This window comes from Hyaena hyaena, unplaced genomic scaffold (assembly GCF_003009895.1).
Source record: "Hyaena hyaena isolate Hyena2069 unplaced genomic scaffold, ASM300989v1 scaffold_313, whole genome shotgun sequence".
NCBI lineage: Eukaryota > Metazoa > Chordata > Mammalia > Carnivora > Hyaenidae > Hyaena > Hyaena hyaena.
The window spans coordinates 545,729-565,493 of record NW_024080945.1 but is presented as its reverse complement, the minus strand read 5'-3'; the positions used below and the strand labels follow the sequence as shown (position 1 = coordinate 565,493).

General features: G+C 44.6%; 1 protein-coding gene across 5 annotated transcripts in view; it reads left to right on the top strand.

Moving 5' to 3' along the window:
* The window catches only part of RNF144B (ring finger protein 144B), a 103,115-nt gene that overhangs the window by 35,379 nt on the left and 47,971 nt on the right, over positions 1-19,765 (top strand). For all 5 annotated transcript variants that reach the window (XM_039248592.1, XM_039248594.1, XM_039248590.1 and 2 more), the window contains exon 3: positions 18,465-18,569. In XM_039248592.1, coding sequence (XP_039104523.1) covers positions 18,465-18,569 — 105 coding nt within the window. The remainder of the gene's footprint in view (positions 1-18,464; positions 18,570-19,765) is intronic.

Sequence of the window (19,765 nt, the reverse complement as noted above, 5' to 3'; positions counted from 1 at the left end):
AGGGGAGCAGTGTGACAGTCTGAAACTGGGGTTGTGTTTGGTGTTCAGGTACAGCAAGGAGGTGTGTGTGTGTGTGTGTGTGTGTGTGTGTGCCTGTCTGTCTGTCTAGCAGGGGGCCAGTAGGAGATGAAGTTGTAGGGGTAGCTGGGTCTGTCTGGAGGACCTTGCAGACCTTAGTAAGGATTATGGCCTCACTCGCCTGTGAGGACAGAAGCCTTCAGAGGGTTTTAACCCACAAAGTTAATGTGATTTAATCATATTTTAAATGGATCACTGTGGGGCATCTGGGTGGCTCAGTCGGTTAAGGGTCTGACTTCGGCTCAGGTCACCATCTGACAGTTTTTGAGTTTGAGCCCCATGTTGGGCTCCGTGCTGACCGCTCAGAGCCAGGGGCCTGCTTCGGATTCTGTGTCTCCATCTGTCTCTGCCCCTGCCCCTTTCAGGCTCTGTCTCCTTCTCAAAAATGAATAAACATTAAAAAAAATAAAAAATTTAAAAAATAAAATAAAAAAATAATTGGGTCACTGTGCTAATAAAGGTTATCCAGAGAAGCAAATCCAGTAGGAGACAGAGGTACATATCTTCATATGAGGTGTGTGTGTGTGTGTGTGTGTGTGTGTGTGTGTGTGCACGTGTGTATGTGCGTATAGAGAGAGAGATTGAGAGAGGTTTAATATAAGAAATTTGCTTCTACAATTATGGAGGCGAAGTCTCGTGACTTACTGCCTATAAGCTGGAGACTAGCTGCAGGAGACCTAATGGTGTAGTTCAAGTCTGAGTCTGAGGGCATGAGAATGAGGAGAGCTCTTGGTGTAAGCTCCTACCTGAGGGCGGAAGACCAATGTCTCAGCTCATGCGGTCAGGCAGAGAGAATGAATCCTCCCTTCCTCTGCCTTGTGGCTCTGTTCAGGCCCTCGGCTGATGGGACGAGGCCCACCCTCATCGGGAGGCAGTCTACTTTCCTTGGTCTACCAATTTAAAAACCAATCTCATCTGGAAACACTCTGGTAGATGCACCTAGAAGTAATGTTACATCCAAATATTTGGGCATCCCTTGGCCTGGTCAGGTTGACACCTAAGATTAACCATCACAGTCACCTGTGACTCACTACTGTCACTCTCACTACTGCATAGAGAATTAGTTACAGGAGCAAGGATGAAAGCAGAGAGACTCGTTACAAGATAAATGTCATAATCCAGACCAGAGGTACTAGGGGCTTGGACCAGCAGGTGGTAGCCACTCATGTCCTTGGGTAGCCTAAGCTTCCTTTCCTCTTATATAATATAGGGATAATAATAAATCATCTGAAATTACAGAGAAGATTGCAGTAGATAGTCTGGGTAAAGCGTTTAGACCAGCGTCTATAATGTAGCGAGTGTGTATGTAGCTCTCTACTAATTTTAGTGTGATCATTGAGATTTTGCTTGAAACCTCCAGGATAACACTGGCTATTCAATTATGGAACTTTACATTCTAAACTGTTTTTTTCTTCTACATCCATTTGAAGCCTATTTCTATATGAATTCTACCTATTAGTGCTGGTTCTGTTGAAACCTAATTTTTATTCTACTTACCAGCTCTGTAATATTTGAATGAGGCTTATCTTACTGTTGAGGACAAGATTACTCCTTAAAAAGCCCCACAGTGCTCCATCTATTGTGGGAATATTAATAAACAGTACTTTGTTCCCCTCCCTCCACCCCTTTTTGTTGACATAAGCCTTGGAGTGAGCTTCATTTGCACAACATTCTTGCCTTTGATCATAGGTTGAACAAGTACTTCAGGCTTTTCTATATTCTCTTAGGAAAGCATATGGTATCAGGATAGGAGGGTGGTACTAGAATATGGAACAAGATTTAATTTCTTTTTCACAAAGCAGGTTATAAAAAGATGGTATGTTGGCAGTCTGTGTTGGTATGTTATAGAGACTCTCTCTCTCTCTCTCTCTCTCTCTCTCTTTTTTCCCCCAAGGCCTACCTTGCCAAAGTTTAATTTTTCAAACCACATATTGGAATGCGATAGGCTGGCCAAAGATGCAAATCACTACCAGAGAGCAGGCTAAGTGGGAACCCAATGAGAGAACTTACCTTTACCTCCACTGAGTCACCCTAGTTTACTGTTCTTTTGTAGTTACATGTTTATTCCAATTTCCTCTAAGTCCATTCCCATCTTCATGCTGATGCTACTCTTGCATTTGACATTGCCACGTACCAGCCACGGTGCTGTGTGCACAGATGTGGTCAGTCCGGTTCTCACCGCAAGTACGGTGTGCTATGGGAGCATCAGGGAAGCCACCGAAACTAGACCTGGGGAGGTGAGGGAAGGTGTCCTGTATGGCTGAGACCAAGAGAGGACTAGGAGATTGCTTGATGGCAGTGTTGGTGGGGCTGTGGATGGAACCGTGTCCTAGGGAGGAGATGCAGCCACGTGTGAAGGCACAGAGCCAAGGAAGAGGGGCATACTGAGCACTGAATAGACCGACGGCCCTGGAATGTACGGCGGGAGGTATGGGGGCGCTTGGGCATGAGGTTGGAGAGGTGAGCAGAGACTAGATGGGGAGGGTCTTGTGTACCTTGTTAACGAGCATTGCAGAGCCACCAAAAGGCTTTGTTTGGGACTGGGGTAGGAAGGGGGCTCGGACACAGAGTGGAGAATGGTCTGGAAGGGAGCAAATGAGCAGGATGAAGGAAGCAGGCTGGTGAGAGCTCGGAGAACACCCCCTCCTCCACATATGCTGTATAGACGATGGTAGACTGCCGTTTTTGAGGTCCAGAGTATGAAAATTATTTTCGTGTCCCAGTTTCTCCTTCCTATGCATTTGGATACTAATGTCAGATTTCCCAAAATGTTGCTATCGGAATGCTGCTCCTGTTATTCACGTGCGCCTGTTTGAATCTTCTTCCTGAGGCTCTCACTCAAGTTCCGTTGCACAGCGTCCATTCAGATCATCTCTTGCTGTGCCTCTTACACAAGGTATCTCACACCTTCATGTCTTTCCTTTCCAGAATCTTCCTCCTTTCTTCTTCTAATGCTCCACTGGCTCAATTCCTAATGAAGTCTCGTTGCCAGGTCAGGGCAGTTATAAATCAACACACACTTATTTTGACAAGCAGAGTACAGATTGGGGGCCTTTATTGGTGAAAAACTCAAACACGGTTCTTCCCCTGGTGGCCTCCGCTACCCTAGTGTAAAATGGGCGTCTCTCCCCTGAGAGCATTCAGGATGAAAACCGAATCAAATACATTTCATACAAATCTCTGCATTGCCTTACTTTCCAGCAGTCTGACCAAGATCCATTTTATTCTCCCATCCAGACTTGAAGTTCACTGAGGGCAGAAGCCCAGGAAGAAAAACATCACCAATGATCACTGTTGTCACAATAAAGCAACATGTACTCACCCACCTTACTTTTCAAAAAAATATTTGTAATGTTTGTTCATTTTTGAGCAAGAAAGAGAGAGTGTGAGTGGGGGAGGGGAAGAGAGAGAGACACACACACACAGAATCTGAAGCAGACTCCAGGCTCTGTGCTGGCAGCTCGGATGTGGAGCTCAAACCCACGAGCCGTGAGATTATGACCTGAGCCAGTCAGACACTCAACTGACTGAGCCACCCAGGCTCCCCTCAACCCACTTTATTCAGTGCGAGGCATTCCATCCATAAAATGATGACTGAAATCAGTCATTAAAAAATGTCTCTAAAGATCACGAAGTAGGTATACAGTAATTCCTTGTTTACTAGTGTATCAAATTTTGGGGTTTGCACATTCGCATTTTGCAGCCCTCAAACCTCAACCCTCCCTCCCAAACAAACCATTTACCCAGTTGCCAAGTCCCTAAAGTCCTCGGGGCAGGGACATTGACTGTGCTGGAACCAGAGGGCTACTCCAGTTAATGACATGACTTCTGCAAAATTTGCAGTAATTTCAGTGTGGGATGTGTAGGGTTTTAGTTCCTCTGTTTATGTCTTTGTAGAAATAGGAAGTCAAAGGCAAATGAAGGCCCCAAGGGACGGGTCAGAAGGAAGGGCCACATGGCTGATTTCTCGCTCCTCTTCCACTGTCTACCCGGAAGGGCTTTTGTTCCCAGACTTTGACTTCAACTAAAATGCAAAGGTTTTGGTGACTAATTTCATATATGTTGATGGGGTAGAGAATGTATTAGGAATACAGTGAAACCTCAGTTGCTTATTTTCTTCTCACTGCATTTTTCCTTAGTCTCTCTCTCTCTTTTTTTTAAGTATATTTCTTTTAAGAGGGAGACAGCATGTTCGTGAGCAGGGGAGGGGCAGAGAGAGAAGGGGAGAGAATCCCAAGCAGGCTCCATGCTGTCAGCCCAGAGCCCCACACAGGCTCAATTTCACAATCCATGAGGTCATGACCTGAGCCAAAATCAAGAGTTGGACGCTTAACTGACTGAGCCACCCAGGCGCCCCGCTTACTCTGTTCTTTTTATTTTGTTTTATTTTTAAAATTTTTTTTAAAAGTTTTATTTATTTCTGAGAGAGAGAGACAGAGAGAGAGAGAGCATGAGCAGGGGAGGGTCAGAGAGACAGAGGGAGACACAGAACCTAAAGCAGGTTCCAGGCTCTGAGCTAGCTGTCAGCACAGAGCCTGACGTGGTGCTCGAACCCACGGATCGTGAGATCATGACCTGAGCCGAACTTGGACACTTAACCGACTGAGCCACCCAGGCGCCCCACTCTCTTCTTTTTAAAGACCAATTTTTATTCTTTTTTTTTTTTTAATTTTTTAACATTTATTCATTGTTTTTAAATTTTTTTAAATGTTTTATTTATTTCTAGGAGAGAGAGAGAGAGACAGCATGAGCAGGGGAGGGTCAGAGAGAGAGGGAGTCACAGACTGAAACAGGCTCCAGGCTCTGAGCTGGCAGTCAGCGCAGAGCCCGATGCGGGGCTCAAACCCACGAACCGCGAGATCATGACCTAAGCGAAAGTCGGACGCTTAACCGACTAAGCCACCCAGGCGCCCCTCATTTATTCATTTTTGAGAGACAGAGACAGAGACAGAGCATGAGCTGAGGAGGAGCAGAGAGAGAGCGAGACACAGAATCCGAAGCAGGCTCCAGGCTCTGAGCCATCAGCACAGAGCCCGACGCGGGGCTCGAACCCACGAACCATGAGATCATGACCTGAGCTGAAGTTGGACGCTTAACCGACTGAGCCATCCAGGCACCCCGACCAATTTTTATTCTTAATATGTAATACATGTTGCTTTTAAAACACAAACAAGAGCTTTCAAGGTGTTGATGCATGATCAGTTTGCCTTCCATCCAGGCTCCTTCTCTGTGTGCAAATCTATAAATACGTGGATGGATATATATTCATGCACACCACTTAATAGAGAAATGGGATCTTTACCTATAGATATTTTCTTCAACTTGAGTATTACAGTTTAACTTACTGTACTGTGGACATGCTTCTACATAACAATATATAGACCCACTTTCTTTTTAAGTATTAGTGTCCTATGGGATGGCCATGTCAACATTTAGTTAACGAGGCCTCTCCTAATAACGGGCCAGTGTTTGCTATGAGAAATGTTTCTACTTCTACAAATGTTGAACTGTATCTATTAAGGAAACATTTCTAGAAGTGGAATTACTTACTAAAAAGGGATGTGCATTCTAAACTGATAGTAATTGCCAAATTGTTTTCCCAAACTATTGTGTCAACAGCCCCTACCAAATGTGTAGGAAAGCCCCCTTGTTTGACACTCTGGGTATTTTCAAATTTTTTACCTTCTCTAATCTGAGATGTGCAAAGAACATATCTCACTGTTGAATCAACGCTTCCTCTTTTAAGGAGGAAGCAAACTGTGGCAAAACAGGCTTATCTCATGAATCTATCTTTCAAAAATACACAGTATGTCCAGTGCAGGTGCAGTTTCAGCTGATTTTATACCATGGCATTCACAGTACTGTCAAGTTAGGAAAATGGGTCCTATCAATAGGAGCATAGTCTCTGTTGGGGATGTGAATGAATGAGAAAGCATTATGCTTCTAATGTTGGCCCTCATGTTAGTGAGACAGGTGTTATCACAAAAAAAATTTATATTCGTTGATAAGATGTTGCCATGTAGGAAAAAGAACTTTTAAAAATTTAGACAAGTTGAAGCCAAAGAGGTTGTGAGCTAACTAGAAAAGTCAGTTAGCTTTAAACCTCTACTTTCTGAATATTTAAGTGTATCAAGGATTGGTTATATGGTGTTTTTCAGGTGTGCTTGGCACCTTCTGGAATCAGGCTAGACCCAGTCAGTGCCACATCTCAGGGAGACATGTGGCTCTGTGTTCGCCAAAAGCCTCAATGGTTTTGAATCATTTCCCATCCCTAGTGGGGGTATCCTTCTGGTTTGACTCTTGGTGTTTGTGAGTTATTCGCCATGGGAATGTAGGATGTAGGGTTTTTATTCAATCTCTTTGATCCTCAGTTTATGCATCTATTTTAAAAAATCAAGGAGGGGCATCTGGGTGTCTCAGTTGGTTAAGCGTTTGACTTCAGCTCGGGTCATGATCTCACAGTCCGTGGGTTCAAGCCCCGTGCCAGGCTCTGTGCTGACAGCTCATGGCCTGGAGCCTGCTTCAGATTCTGTGTCTCCCTCTCTTTCTGCTCCTCCCCGACTCTGTCTCTGTCTCTCAAAATAAAATAAAGACATAAAAATTTTCTTTAAAAGAATAAATAAACTTAAAAAAATTGTACAACAGTTTTTTATGGAACTTTTCAAATATACAACAAAGGTGAAAGAATTTTAACAATGAATATCTATATTCCCCCCACATCTTAGATTCTGACATTAAATTTTTACTCTATCCTGCATCTGTCCACCCACCCATTGTATGGTTAGATGTATGGATACTCACTGCGAATTCTCTAGTAAAATGTGAGCACCACATTCTTCACTGGGTTTAGTTGGATAGGTTGAATGGTTCTATTTTATGCAGATAACTTGCATAGCTCTACATCATAGCTCAAGGGGGTTTTTTTGACCCTTTATTAATTTGGGGTTTGCCTCTTTCTGTAGTGCTAGAGGCTTTATGTGCATTCTGGGAGAGTCAGAAAGGCTGCTTGAGAGTTCAAATAGGGACTCTTTAGGTACACAGGAGGAGGAGGAGGAGGCGGCAGAAAGTGATAAATGAGTTCAGTGGAATCTCCCAATGTTTAATCCAGGATATGCTTATTCTCATTGGCTGTCCTGGCCCTGCTGGCTGGGACCTTGGGGCCAGCTGAGGGCTGGCAGTTCTGAGGGCTAATGTTTCTTTGGAGGAAATGGAAGGATGTAAACTTGGCCAGGCTTCTTGTTTTCTTTTTCCTGGAACCATGGGCTGCTTTTCTGGGTATGTGGTGCTGTAAGCACCTGGCACAGAGGGTTCTCTTTGGAACCGGTATGAGAACTGGGGCACCCTCTGTTAAGAAAGGTGACCCTGGGGGTAGAGAAGGGAAAGCCTCTGAGAGCTCAGTCGGAGAGTTATTGAATTACTTGTGCTGAAAACAGATCTTTATGAAGCTAATGGCTGCTCCCTGCTCTCATAGAAAGGCGCTTCCAGTCTAGCAGATGAATCACTTCATTGTGCAGACTGGATCGGTCTGTAGCATTTCCAGTGGATTTCTCTTCGGAGCTGTTTCCATCACTGAGTTTCTTAATTTAGGTGTTTCATGATCACCTGAGATAAAGGTAGAAGTATATGATCACTCTTGCTTGGTGGGAACTGGAGGTACTTTTGATTGGGGACCAGATTTAATCTCCCATACTGAATGACTGTGCTCAAACATACAAGGTGGATCTCAGCACCCTTTTCCAAAAAAGAGGAACAGCACTATATTGGGTTAAGTGATTAAAGAATCTCAGTTAGAGCTTTGACTTTTGCATATATAATTTCCTTCTTAGGCTTGTTTTACTGTTTGTTCTGGAACTGGCTGAACGCATGTATTCCCTATGGACATGTTGGTTAGAAAGGATTCCTTCTTTCCTGTGGAGCTCATCCTTCTGAATAGTACAAAATAACTTAAAGGCAAGGCAGTCATGGTGGACATCTCCCCCTTGGTTAGACTTGAGGGCATGGACTGTATTGAGCTAGAGGTTTTCAGATTTGGTTGCATGTTGGAATCACTGAGAGTTTGAAAACACTGATGCCAGTTTAACAAGATTGCAGAATGCAGGATCAACATACAAAAATTAGTTGTATTTTTGTACGCTAGCAAAGGATAATGTGGTAATGGCACACGAGGACAACAATTATTAGCAAGAAGTTCAAAAGGACTAAAACACTTAGAAATAAATTTAACAAAAGAAGTACAAAATTCATAGTCCGAAAACTACGAAACCTCACTGAAAGAAATCCAAGAAGACTGAATAGAAAGGCATTCCATGTCCATGGGTTAAAAGGGTTGCTAACACAGGCATACGTGGGAGACCAGGCACATTTGGTTCTAGGCCACCACAATAAAGCAAATATCGCAACAAAGCAAGTCAAACTAATTCTTTCATTTCTCAGCACACTGTACTATAGTCTTTTAACTGTGTGATAGCATTATATCCAAAAAAAAAAAAAAAAAAAGAAAAGCTATGCACATTGCTTAATTAAAAATACTTTATCGCTGTGGCTCCCGGTGGCTCAGTCAGTTGAGCATCTGATGCTGGATTTCAGCTCCGGTCATGATGGCAGGGTCATGGGATTGAGCCCTGTTGTCAAGTTCCATGCTGAACATGTGGGACCTGCTTAAGATTCTCTTTCTCTCCTCCTCTGCTTCTCCCCTGCTTGTGTGCTTGCTTTCTCTCTCTCTCTGTCTCTCTCTCTCTCTCATAACAAAAGAAGCAAAACAACAACAACAATAAAATACTTTATGGCAAAAAATGCTAACCATCCTCTGAGCTTTCAGCAAGTCATAATCACCAATCACAGATCACCATAACAAATACAATAATAATGAAAAGGTTTGAAATATGACGAGAATCACCAAAATGTGACACAGAGACATCAAGTGGGCAAATGCTGTTGGAAAAATGGCACTGACTGACTTGCTCAGCACAGGGTTGCTAAGAGCCTTCAATGAGTAAAAAAATGTAGTATCTGTGAAGCACAATACACAAGGTAAGTTTGTATCGTTAAAATGGCAGTAAAGTGGATCTGCAGACAGAATTCCTATCGAAATCCCAAAGATCTTCTTTGTAGGAACCGAAAAGCTTATCCTGAATTTCATATGGAAAATTGAGGGTCCTAGAGTAGTCAAAACAATCTTGTAAAAGAATAAAGTTGGAGAACTCTCTTCCAGATTTCAAACTTACTGTAGCACTATGTTACAGTCAGAACTATGTAGCACTGTCATAAGGGTAGACCAGTCAATCAGTGGGATAGAATTGACAGTTCCAGAAGTAAATTCTCATGTTCATTTCAATTGATTTCCATCAGGCATGCCAAGGCAATTCAAAGGGGGGAAAGAAGAGTTTTTCAATAAATGGTGCTAGGATAACTGGATATCCATTGGCCAAAGAATGAAAATGGACTGTTTCTTCAGACCGTGGACAAACATTAACTCAGATGGATTATACTCAGCTGTAGGAGCTAAACTTATAAACTCTTAGAAGAAAATATGGGAAATAGAAAAAATTTCATGACCTTGAATTAGGCAAAGTGTGCACAAAAGAAAAAAATTGGACTTCATCAAAATTAAAATCCTTTACGATGGACATCCTCAAGAACATGAAAAGATAAGCCACAACTTGGGAGAAAATATTTGCTAACTGTATCTGATATGGGACCCCTGCAGAGTATACAAAGGACTCTTATAACTCAATAATAATAAAACCACAAATCACCCAATTAAAGGGCAAAGGATCCAAATAGACATTTATCCAGACAAGCCTGGATCAAAGAAGTCTCCCAGCTTTGGGTGCCAATCGCAAGCCCAGGTTGTTAACTGCACTTTTGATCAACTGGCTGTAAGTCAGGGGTTCCCATGACTGCCTCCTTGGCTTCAATTAATTTGCTAGTAGAATTGGGAGAAGCATTTTACTTACTAGATTACTGGTTTATTATAAAAGGGTAGGACTCAGGGACACCCAGAAGGAAGACATGCATAGGGCGAGGTGTGGGGGAAGGGCACAAAGCTTCCGCATCCTCCTAAGTGCATCACTCTTACCAAATCTCTGTGTTCACCAACGAGTAAGCCCTCTGAAACCAGCCTTTTGGGTTTTTATGGAGGCTTCCTTACATAGGTGTGACTGATTGAATCATTCACCAATGGCCAGTGATGTAACCTCCAGCCTCTCTCCCCTCCTTGGAGCTCGATGGGTGGGACTAAAAGTTCCAGCCCTCTACTCACAGGTTGGTGCCTTTAGCCTGCATGTGACCCAGGGGCATCCCAATGTCACCTCGTTAACCCAAAAGATGCCTTTATCTCTAGCTACTCTGAAGATTCCAAGGGTTTTAGATGCTCTGTGCTAGAAATAGGAAGAATGTATTTGTATTTCTTATTATAAGTGACAGTATCACAGCTGCCCTAGCCCATTAGTGTCCATTAGTTTGCAGTGTTTCTTATCTACCAAAAGCATACCTGTCTTCTATCCTTTCAAGGCTCTGCCCTCTGCTAGGAACCTATTGCCTTATCTGACTAGCCCATGTGAAAATCCTCCTGCCCTAATTATTTGTTAATGGTGACAGGATTATCCTAGAGACAAGGTTTTCATCAAAGAAATCTAAAGGTTGAGATTTCTGGTAATGCTGACAGAGTGAACTGTCAGTTCTGCATGGAGAGAGATTTTCGAAGGTATGTAATTATATACACCTAATTTTTAAGTCCTAATTGTAAGAAGTGCTACAAAGGAGACGCAAAGAGTGTTTTCAGTCTTAGAAGGTTTTAAGCAGGTGACAGAAGGGATCAGGTTTAGATTTTTTTTTTTTGGTTTATTTATTTTAAGAGAGAGAATCCGAAGCAGGCTCTGCACCAAGTGCAGCCCCCGACTAGGGGCTCGATCCCGTGAACTGTGAGATCATGACCTGAGCCGAAATCAAGAGTTGGACGCTTAACTGACTGAGCCACCAGGGCGCCCCTCAGATTTAGATTTTATAAAAGTTCCTTTTGCCAGCAGTGTGGAGAATTAATGAGAAGGAGGCAAAAACAGATACGGGAAGACTAAGAGATGAGCTAAGGCCGAAGCCCAGGTAAGAGGTAATGGATGGAAAGTGGCGTAGGGTCGGGGCAGAAGAGACTGAGAGACGTCAACAGTCCTAATCAATACTTAGGAAAAGGGATGGGTAGGACTTCGCAGTGGATTAAGTCATGTAATAATGTGTCCTGTAAGTAGCTCCTACCTGTGTTTTGGGGTCCATCAGAGAATAAGACCATGTCCCTGTACTTTGAGCTGAAGTTCTAGGGAGACAGCAAGATGATACATAAGTAATAGTAAGTGCTGTGAAGAAAAGTAAGGCCTGATGGGGAGGGAAGGTTGGCCTTTTTGGGCAGTGAGGCCTGTCTGGGGAGGTGACACTCAGCAGAGACTGAAGGATGTGAGACCGCACCGTCTGGGGGAAGGACATCCCAGGGAGAAGACGTGGCATAAATCACGAGAGACCTTCTTCAGGAGCAGGTCTGACATGTAGCGAGCAGTTTCCTCTTCCCAGAGCAAAGGCGGAATGTGGTAGAAATGAGCTCAGAGCAGTAGCTGGGAGCTAGAACAGGTAATACCCACGAGCCGTGGGAAGGAGTTGGAGAGGCCGACTACATGAGATGCACACTCATTGGGGGGTTGGGGCAGGAGAATAAGACATGATTGATATTTTAGAAAGGTGTGTAAAGAGCACCTTGGCTGCGGGGTGGAGTGGAGACCAGCAGGGAAGCTGTTGCCACGGTCTTCGAAAGGCGTGGCCTTGCAGTGGTGGGAAATGTCCAGATGTGCGGCACGTTTTGGTTGTCGCATTTGAGAAAAAGAGGAATCGGGGATGTCTTCGTTTTTGTTCTGGCCGAGTAACTGGGTACTTGGCTCCATTTACTGAGATGGGGAAGCAGGTATGTTGGGGCAGGGGCTTCAGAAGCTCTGGTAGCTGTGAGGGCGTGTTACACAGCCGGGTGGAGACAGCTCCTAGGCATTTACTGGGTACAGGGGTAAGAGAAGAGGAGCCATCCATTGCTGGGTGTCACAGCTTGGTGGATGCATGTGCCATTCACAGAGAGAGAATGCAGAGCAAGGAGAGGCTTTGGGGGAGAGAACAATCCTTATTACTTGAAAAAAATTTTTTTAATGTGTATTTACTTTTGAGAGAGCGGCAGAGTGTGAGGGGGGGAAGGGCAGAGAGAGAAGGAGACACAGTATCGGAAGCAGCCTCTGAACTGTACGCAGAACCTGACACGGGGCTGGAACTCAAGCACCGTGAAATCATGACCTGAGCTGAAGTCGGATGCGTAACCGACTGAGCCCCCCAGGTGCCCCGAGAACAATCCTTGTTCTTCTATGTGACGCTTCAGGGCCTGAACATGTTTCTGTGTTCTACCATATTATGTGGAATGTCAACTATTTCAGAGAAAAAACTGTTTCCTTTTTCAGGTCATCAGTATTTTCAAAAAGTTCTGTTTAAAACATTTCCTTTAGAATTTATTAGCTGTTATGAAAATTGCATATTGGGGTATCTGTTTAATGCTATTGCTTAATGGAATATAATATTTTTAAAAGGAGATAAGAGTTTATTGAATATACTGCAAAGGAGAGATGGTCTGCCAGGAGGCAGGGGAGGTGGTGGGGCTGTCATTAAGCGGGAGAGGTGAGGGCTATGGGAACATCTGGAATTTTCCTTTTTTCATGCCTGTGCTCGGTTGCAAGTAGCCCATTGGTCAGTTAGGGCCTCTGGCTGTTTTGAGCCTGTTTGTTCAGTGGTCACCATGGGCCCTTTACCCTCACCCAGGCTTCCGTTGCTCAAGCCTATTGCCTAAAGGCATTCTCCGCGTTCCCCCCAGACAGATGGACAATGACAGATCTTTGGCATTTGGGGGGAGGTATCCTCTTCACTGGCTGCTTCATGCCAGAAGGGGTGGGGGTGTGGGGATAGACACGCCATCCCCACCTAAATGTGTCTGTCCATTGGGTTCTGTGCAATTAAAGACCAGAGCACGGTACTAGTTAACGTGCTGATAGGCGAGCTAGGTGAAACTCTGTGGTGCCCAGGTCCACGGGACACAGCGGGAAGGGACCCTCATGGTGTGGGCTTGAATCCTTGGTGAATCTTCATTCATCTGTGGAACCATGGGGGACACTCAGACGTGTAGGGACGGATCTTGGCTGCAGATCAAGATGGTGGCCAGATCCTTGGGAGCGAAGGGAACCGTGGGGGCCTGAAAGAAGCGAGGCGGCCGCAAGTCAGCCTTGAGTCCACGACGCGTGTGGATGCTCCCTGGCTGAGCTGCCGGCTGTGCCACACGCTGGGAATGGAGCCCTTGGAGAGGGAGAGAAGAGGGGTCCTTCACCCTCACAGGGTGGGGGACAGGCCGACAGGTTCACCCTCAGACCTTCAGGCCCCACCTGGGAGCCGCCCTGGCCAGAGACCTTCAGTTGTCTGAGGAGTATTAGGGGGAAGCCTCGGAAGGCTGCCGAGAGAAAGAAGAGGGAGGGCAGGACCCCTCTGAAGGGTGAGAGGGCAAAGCCCTCACCCTTTTGGGCCTAGGCCTCTGGCTATTTCCTCCTGGGGCTTCGGATCCTCTCCCGGGAGTAACCTTGGCGGAAGGTGGTCAGTTCTGCAAGGACCGCTAAGTCGGGCCACCAGGGAACGTCCCCAGGACCCGGGGAGGGCCTTGGCCCCGTCGTGGCAGAGGTTCCCCGGGGGGGGCCCACACAGGGGGTGACCACTGGGTGGAGGCCCCAGGCGCGGGCAGTGAAAGGATTCACCTGAGGCCAAAGAACCAAGGAGAGAGAAGTTTATAGAATATACCACAAGGGAGCGGTGGGCAGGACAACGGAGGAGAGGCTGTCTGCCTGGAAATGTCATTCTTGTTTCTTAATGTAACTCCATGATGGTAGTTTTCTTTTTTCTCTTTCTTTCTGCCTTCATTTATGGTCTAGATGCCAGTTTCTTCCAGAATTGTTAACCATTTGCTTATGTTTGGTTTGTGTAATGTGCACGGTGCCGGGGGTAAGGGGTAGTTCCTATGAATGATTTTAGTTCTTTTGTGCTTCAGCCAGAGGTCTTGAGGAAGAGAGGGAGGGTTTGAGGTTAAATTTTTAGTGAAAGGTAACGGAAGACACGTAATGGACCAAAGATGCTTGAAAATTCAACAAGAAACAATAACCAGGTCTTATTGTCCTTCTTTCTCTTTGACGAGAAATGCAGGCTCACAGCAATGGGGAGTCAGGTACCTGTGTCATCGCGATACTTGATAGCCTAACATTACACATCTCTGTCTCAGACCAGTGTTTCTTAGAATTAAAAACAAAATGGGGGGGGGGGGCATGTAGGCTATCCTGTCGTCAGTGAGGACAGCTTTAACTTCTCTCTTAAAATCATAGTTCACATTGGGGCGCCTGGGTGGTTCAGTCGATTAAGTGTCAGACTTCGACTCAGATCATGATCTCACAGTCCGTAGGTTCGAACCCCACATCGGGCTCTGTGCTGACAGCTCAGAGCCTGGAGCCTGCTTCAGATTCTGTGTCTCCCTCTCTCTCTATCCCTCCCCCACTTTCTCTCTGTCTCTATCTCTCAAAAAAAAAAAAAAAAGACATAAAATAATTTTTTAAATCATAGTTCACATAATATTGTGGCCACAAGAGTCCTTGATGACAGCTTGAGAAATCACTGGGTTTATGTGTCGTGGTTGTGATACCTAAGAACATTACATTAACAAATAGGACATCAATTATAGGGGCACCTAGGTGGCTCAATTGGTTAAGTGTCTTACTCTTGATCTCACCTCAGGTCATGATCTCACAGTTTGTGGGGTCAAGCATCACATCAGGCTCTGTGCTGACAGTGCAGAGCCTGCTTGGGATTCTCTCTCTCCCTCTCTCTCTCTGCCCCTCCCTTGCTTGCTCGCTCTTTCTCTCAAAAGAAATAAACTTAAAAAAATACAAAAAAATAAGATCTATTATAAACTCTTGGGAAAGCTTAGATTTCAATTTCACAAGTTTGCAATGTGCATTGAAATGATTTTTTTTCTTTTTGCCTGTAAAGACTCACATAGTCGCTATAGTTTCTCTTTAATGCTAAGCTTTTTCAATAGATGCAGATAGTTATTTAAAAAAATTTTTTTAATGTTTATTTATTTTTGAGAGAGAGAGATACAGCATGAGTTGAGGAGGGGCAGAGACAGGGTGACACAGAATCCAGAGCAGGCTCCAGGCTCTGAGCCGTCAGCACGGAGCCAGACACAGGACTCGAACCCACGACCCGTGAGATCATGACCTGAAGTGAAGTCAGATACTTAACTGACTGAGTCACCCAGGCGCCCCTGAATGCAGACAGTTCTGAGGAGAGACTTGGATAGAGGTGTGTATGATGTTCTGTCACAAATATCTGTTCTGTTTATGGAGCTCTATACTGCGGTGGCTTAACCGGTTCTCTGCAGGGAGTGGAGAAAGGGTAATCTCAGAAGGTCAAAGGATTAACATTTCCCCAGAAAGCTTCTGATAGAAAGTCTAAGATCACATGGAGGTAGAAATAAAACCAAATACTCTGCAATTCAAGTGTTTTCATAGGGTTCCCATATACAAAATCCAGGTTTGTGTTTGTGTGTACGAGGGTTGTAAGCCTTGTGAGGTAACCATAACAGGTATTGTTGTTGCTGTTCATTCTCAATTGAGAGAAGAGAGTCTGGGGAGCAGTTTAAGTAACTTTCCTCTCGTCACCTGGTCGAGCGGAACCATGACTAGGGCCCAGATATTCCAACAGGTGTTCACGGCACCGTTCACTTCGTTTCCTCAGTCGCCTTCCCCGTGAGCCCAGAAACTGTACGTTTTCAGAGTCTCTCTGCTTCAATCTCGGGTGGCAGCCATGGGTATCAAGGCGGTCACACTGGAGTCTGTGTGGCAGAGGGATGGCAGAGGGGACCTCAGGCTGAGAGCCGATGGACAGGCCTTGGTGTCATTGACTCATTTGCCCCTTGGTGTGACTCTCCTTTCTGTGAGCCAGCTTTGATGCTCCTCTTGAGTGTGGCCTGTGCGCTGGAATTCTTCCCCGTATTTCCTGGCTCCAGTTCTCGTGTGCTTCCCCTTCTTGGTACAAGAGACCGCATTTAGCATAGTAACTTCTAGAGCAAGTGATGGTTCACCCTTGTCTCTAACAAGAAAATAAGAGCTAAAACACAGCACCTGTACTGCAGTTCACTATGGGAGGACCCCTCTTCCCAGCTATCTTGTAGTCTCCCGTTCATACCACATCATCTTTTCTTTTCCAGTTCATACTGAATCATGAGCATTTCCCCATGTCTTTAAACGTCATTTGAAAATATTTTTCATGATTGCTCAAGCATTCCAGTGTATGAATTTAGCATAATTTATAAAGTGACCATTTATAATTGGGTTCAGAATAGGTTCACAATTATGGCATCAGTATTCTGACCATAGAATTTATTTGATATTAAGACTTTTTTTTTTTCTAGGAGAGAGAGAGAGAGACAGCATGAGCAGGGGAGGGTCAGAGAGAGAGGGAGTCACAGACTGAAACAGGCTCCAGGCTCTGAGCTGGCAGTCAGCACAGAGCCCGACGCGGGGCTCGAACCCACGAACCGCGAGATCATGACCTAAGCGAAAGTCGGACGCTTAGCCGACTAAGCCACCCAGGCGCCCCTATTAAGACTTTTTTTAATGTTTATTTATTTTGAGAGAGAGGGAGTGGGATGCGTGCCTGTGAGCAGGGGCAGGGGGAGGGCAAAGGGCAGAGAGAGGAGGGAGAGAAAGAATCCCAAGCAGGCTCTGCACTGTCAGCACAGAGCCCAATGTGGGGCTCAAACTCACGAACCCTGAGATCATGGCCTGAGCTGAAATCAAGAGTCGGATGCCTAGCCGACTGAACTCCTGCCCCAGTAGTTAAGCTTTTATAAAAGACTGGTACAATAGTAATATTTTTAATGTAGCAGGTTGATATATAAATCTGTAAGTTTGAAAAATCTGAACTCAGTTTTAAATGATCACCACTTTATAAGAATCATTAATTCATCGACCAGCTTATGTATTTTTGGGATGTCTTCTTCCAACGTGAGTGCTTGACCTTTTTTTCATCATGCAGACAGAAAAGAGCTCACCAATTATGAGCAAACTAGTAGAAATTGCGGAGTCAACATCTGGATTTCCTAAGAGTTCTGTCTTCTGGAACTGTGGCCCTTAGTCTCCTGTGGGTGGTGTTGGGCTCGGTTGGGAGGGAGAAGGGGGAGTCAGAGGTTTCCATAATGCTGGCAGCCCCTCTCCTGCCTTCTGTCTGACCTCATCTTCACCCACTACCCATGATCCATGTGCAAGAGTGAGAATATGAAGTTTGTTCTTGGTATTATCCCTCTTCTTTCTGTTGTTTTTTTTTTAATCCAATTTCTTCTTTCCCCAGGTTTTACTCAGACCTCCTCACCATAACATCCCCCAAAGCCCACAGTTTTGGGAAGGTCTCATTCTGCTAAATGGTCCTTACCATTATATTTCCCAGCTGTATTTGCTATTAAGAGTGTTCCTATGTAAGTCAGTGCCTTAATTTTACAATTGGCCCGTGGCCCACACAGGGGTTAGGGCTCCCAACACCCCACCCCACACAGTTGAAAATCCACGTATAACTTGACTCCCCCGAAAATTAGCCTACTGTTGACCAGAAAACTTACTGATAACATAAACAGTTGATTAACACGTATTTTGTATGTAATATGTATTTTATACTTTATTCTTGCAATAAAGTAAGTTTCAGAAGATATTAACAAAATCACAAGAGAAAATGCATTTATAGTACTGTACTGTACTTATTGAAAAAACCCTGCGTGTCAGTGGACCCATGCAGTTCAAACCCGTGTTGTTAAAGGATCAGCTGTATTTTGATTCTGTTTAGCCTGCTCCACATGAGAGTCACAGGGTTCTACTTTGGGGAAAACTGTGAGGGAAAGGACCACTAAGTAAAAATGGAATAAAGAAGTCATAGGAGTTAAAAAAAAGAAAAGAAAAGAAAAGAAAAAAATATTAAGAAGGCATTTGCCATTAGTGCAAAAGAGTGGTTTTTCTTTGCCAAACCTATGGGGGATAAAAGGTGTGAGCATACAGGAATTTGACTTGTTGCCTTGTTGAATAAACAATATATCGAGGTCATACATAATTAATGCCCTGTCTCACATTCATTCCGAAGTGACGGCTCTTACCTTTCACACTTGGGATAACTGATGTTCCCGAGTCCCAGAGCCCCAGGACTGCCAGTGAAGGAAGAAGAGGCTGCGGTGGTTACGTAACCTTTGTGCTACTGTAATGTGATGGGTAATTGTCTTTTGTCTTCTTGACTTCTAGTGCTTGAAACAGTACCTGCAGCTGGCGATCCGAGAGGGGTGTGGGTCTCCCATCTCTTGCCCTGACACGGTGTGCCTCAGCCATGGGATCCTGAAGGAAGCGGAGGTACGGACGAGGGCCATGCCCTTCCCTCTTTCCTGTTGACCTTATCCCGTAGGACCTTGACTACGTACTTCCCTACCAGGGGGTCTAGAAAAAAATACAGAGGCTAACTTTTTAAAGGAATACTTGATTTTTACGTACCTATGGATTCTTCATATAAGCTGTTCAAGCTGTACCTCAGATCTATTTATAAATGCTGTCTGAGTGTTGGAGAAGCTCTAGAATGGGCGAAGGTGCTAGAAAGCACATTTGGTGGTTCAGGATGAATAATGGTGGTTGCTGAATAATGAGTGGTCTTGTGGTCTTTAATAGTTGAAAGACAAACAGATGACCAATTTCAACCAGTTATAGACATTATAAACTAGTGCCATCTACAAAGGTAGACTGAGTCAGACCGTTTCCACAGGAGTTTCGTTTGATCTTTGTCGGGGATCAGGAATGTCTTTTTTAAATGAGTTCTCCCATTTTCTTAAGACTGTGATGTATCTCTTTGCTTTGTTTCTTCAGTCCCTGATCAGTAGCTTGCCCTTGAATCTGCTTTTAATCTTCAGGTCATGCTCACTTTAAATAAGAGGATAACCAGCTCTTGCCCATTTTTGGGAAGTTTGTAAGCCTAGGAAAGAGGGCCCAAGAAACAGAAGAAATCAGTTATTCATTCAGCAAACAAAGTACGCCTGCTGTGTGTTAGTTCTTCCGGATACATTCATATCTGGTCTACCATCTAATCCTTTCACCAAAACTTAGGAAATGGGAGCCCAGAGGGTTTAAGTAATTTGCCCAAGAGTGCATATCTAAAAAGTAGAAGAGCTGAAATTCTAATCGGGTTCTTTCTGACCACCATAACCACTTGGCTTTGAGACTGGAATGAGGTAGGTGACGCCTGAGGTGGCTCAGTCGGTTAAGCAACTGATTTCAGCTCAGGTCATGATCTCATGGCTCATGGGTTCAAATCCTACATCGGGTTCTGTGCTGGCAGCTCAGAGCCTAGAGCCTGCTTCGGATTCTGCGTCTCCTTCTCTCTCCTCCCCTCCCCTGCTTGTGCTTTCTCTGTCTCTCAAAAATAAATAAACATTGAAAAAAAAAGTGGAATGAGGTAGATAGATTATATGGTAAAGGACTTGGAGACTCAGTAGTGTATGTGTGGGGATATGTATATGTGTGGGGATATACTTTGGTTACAAATGCATATGCTTTTACAT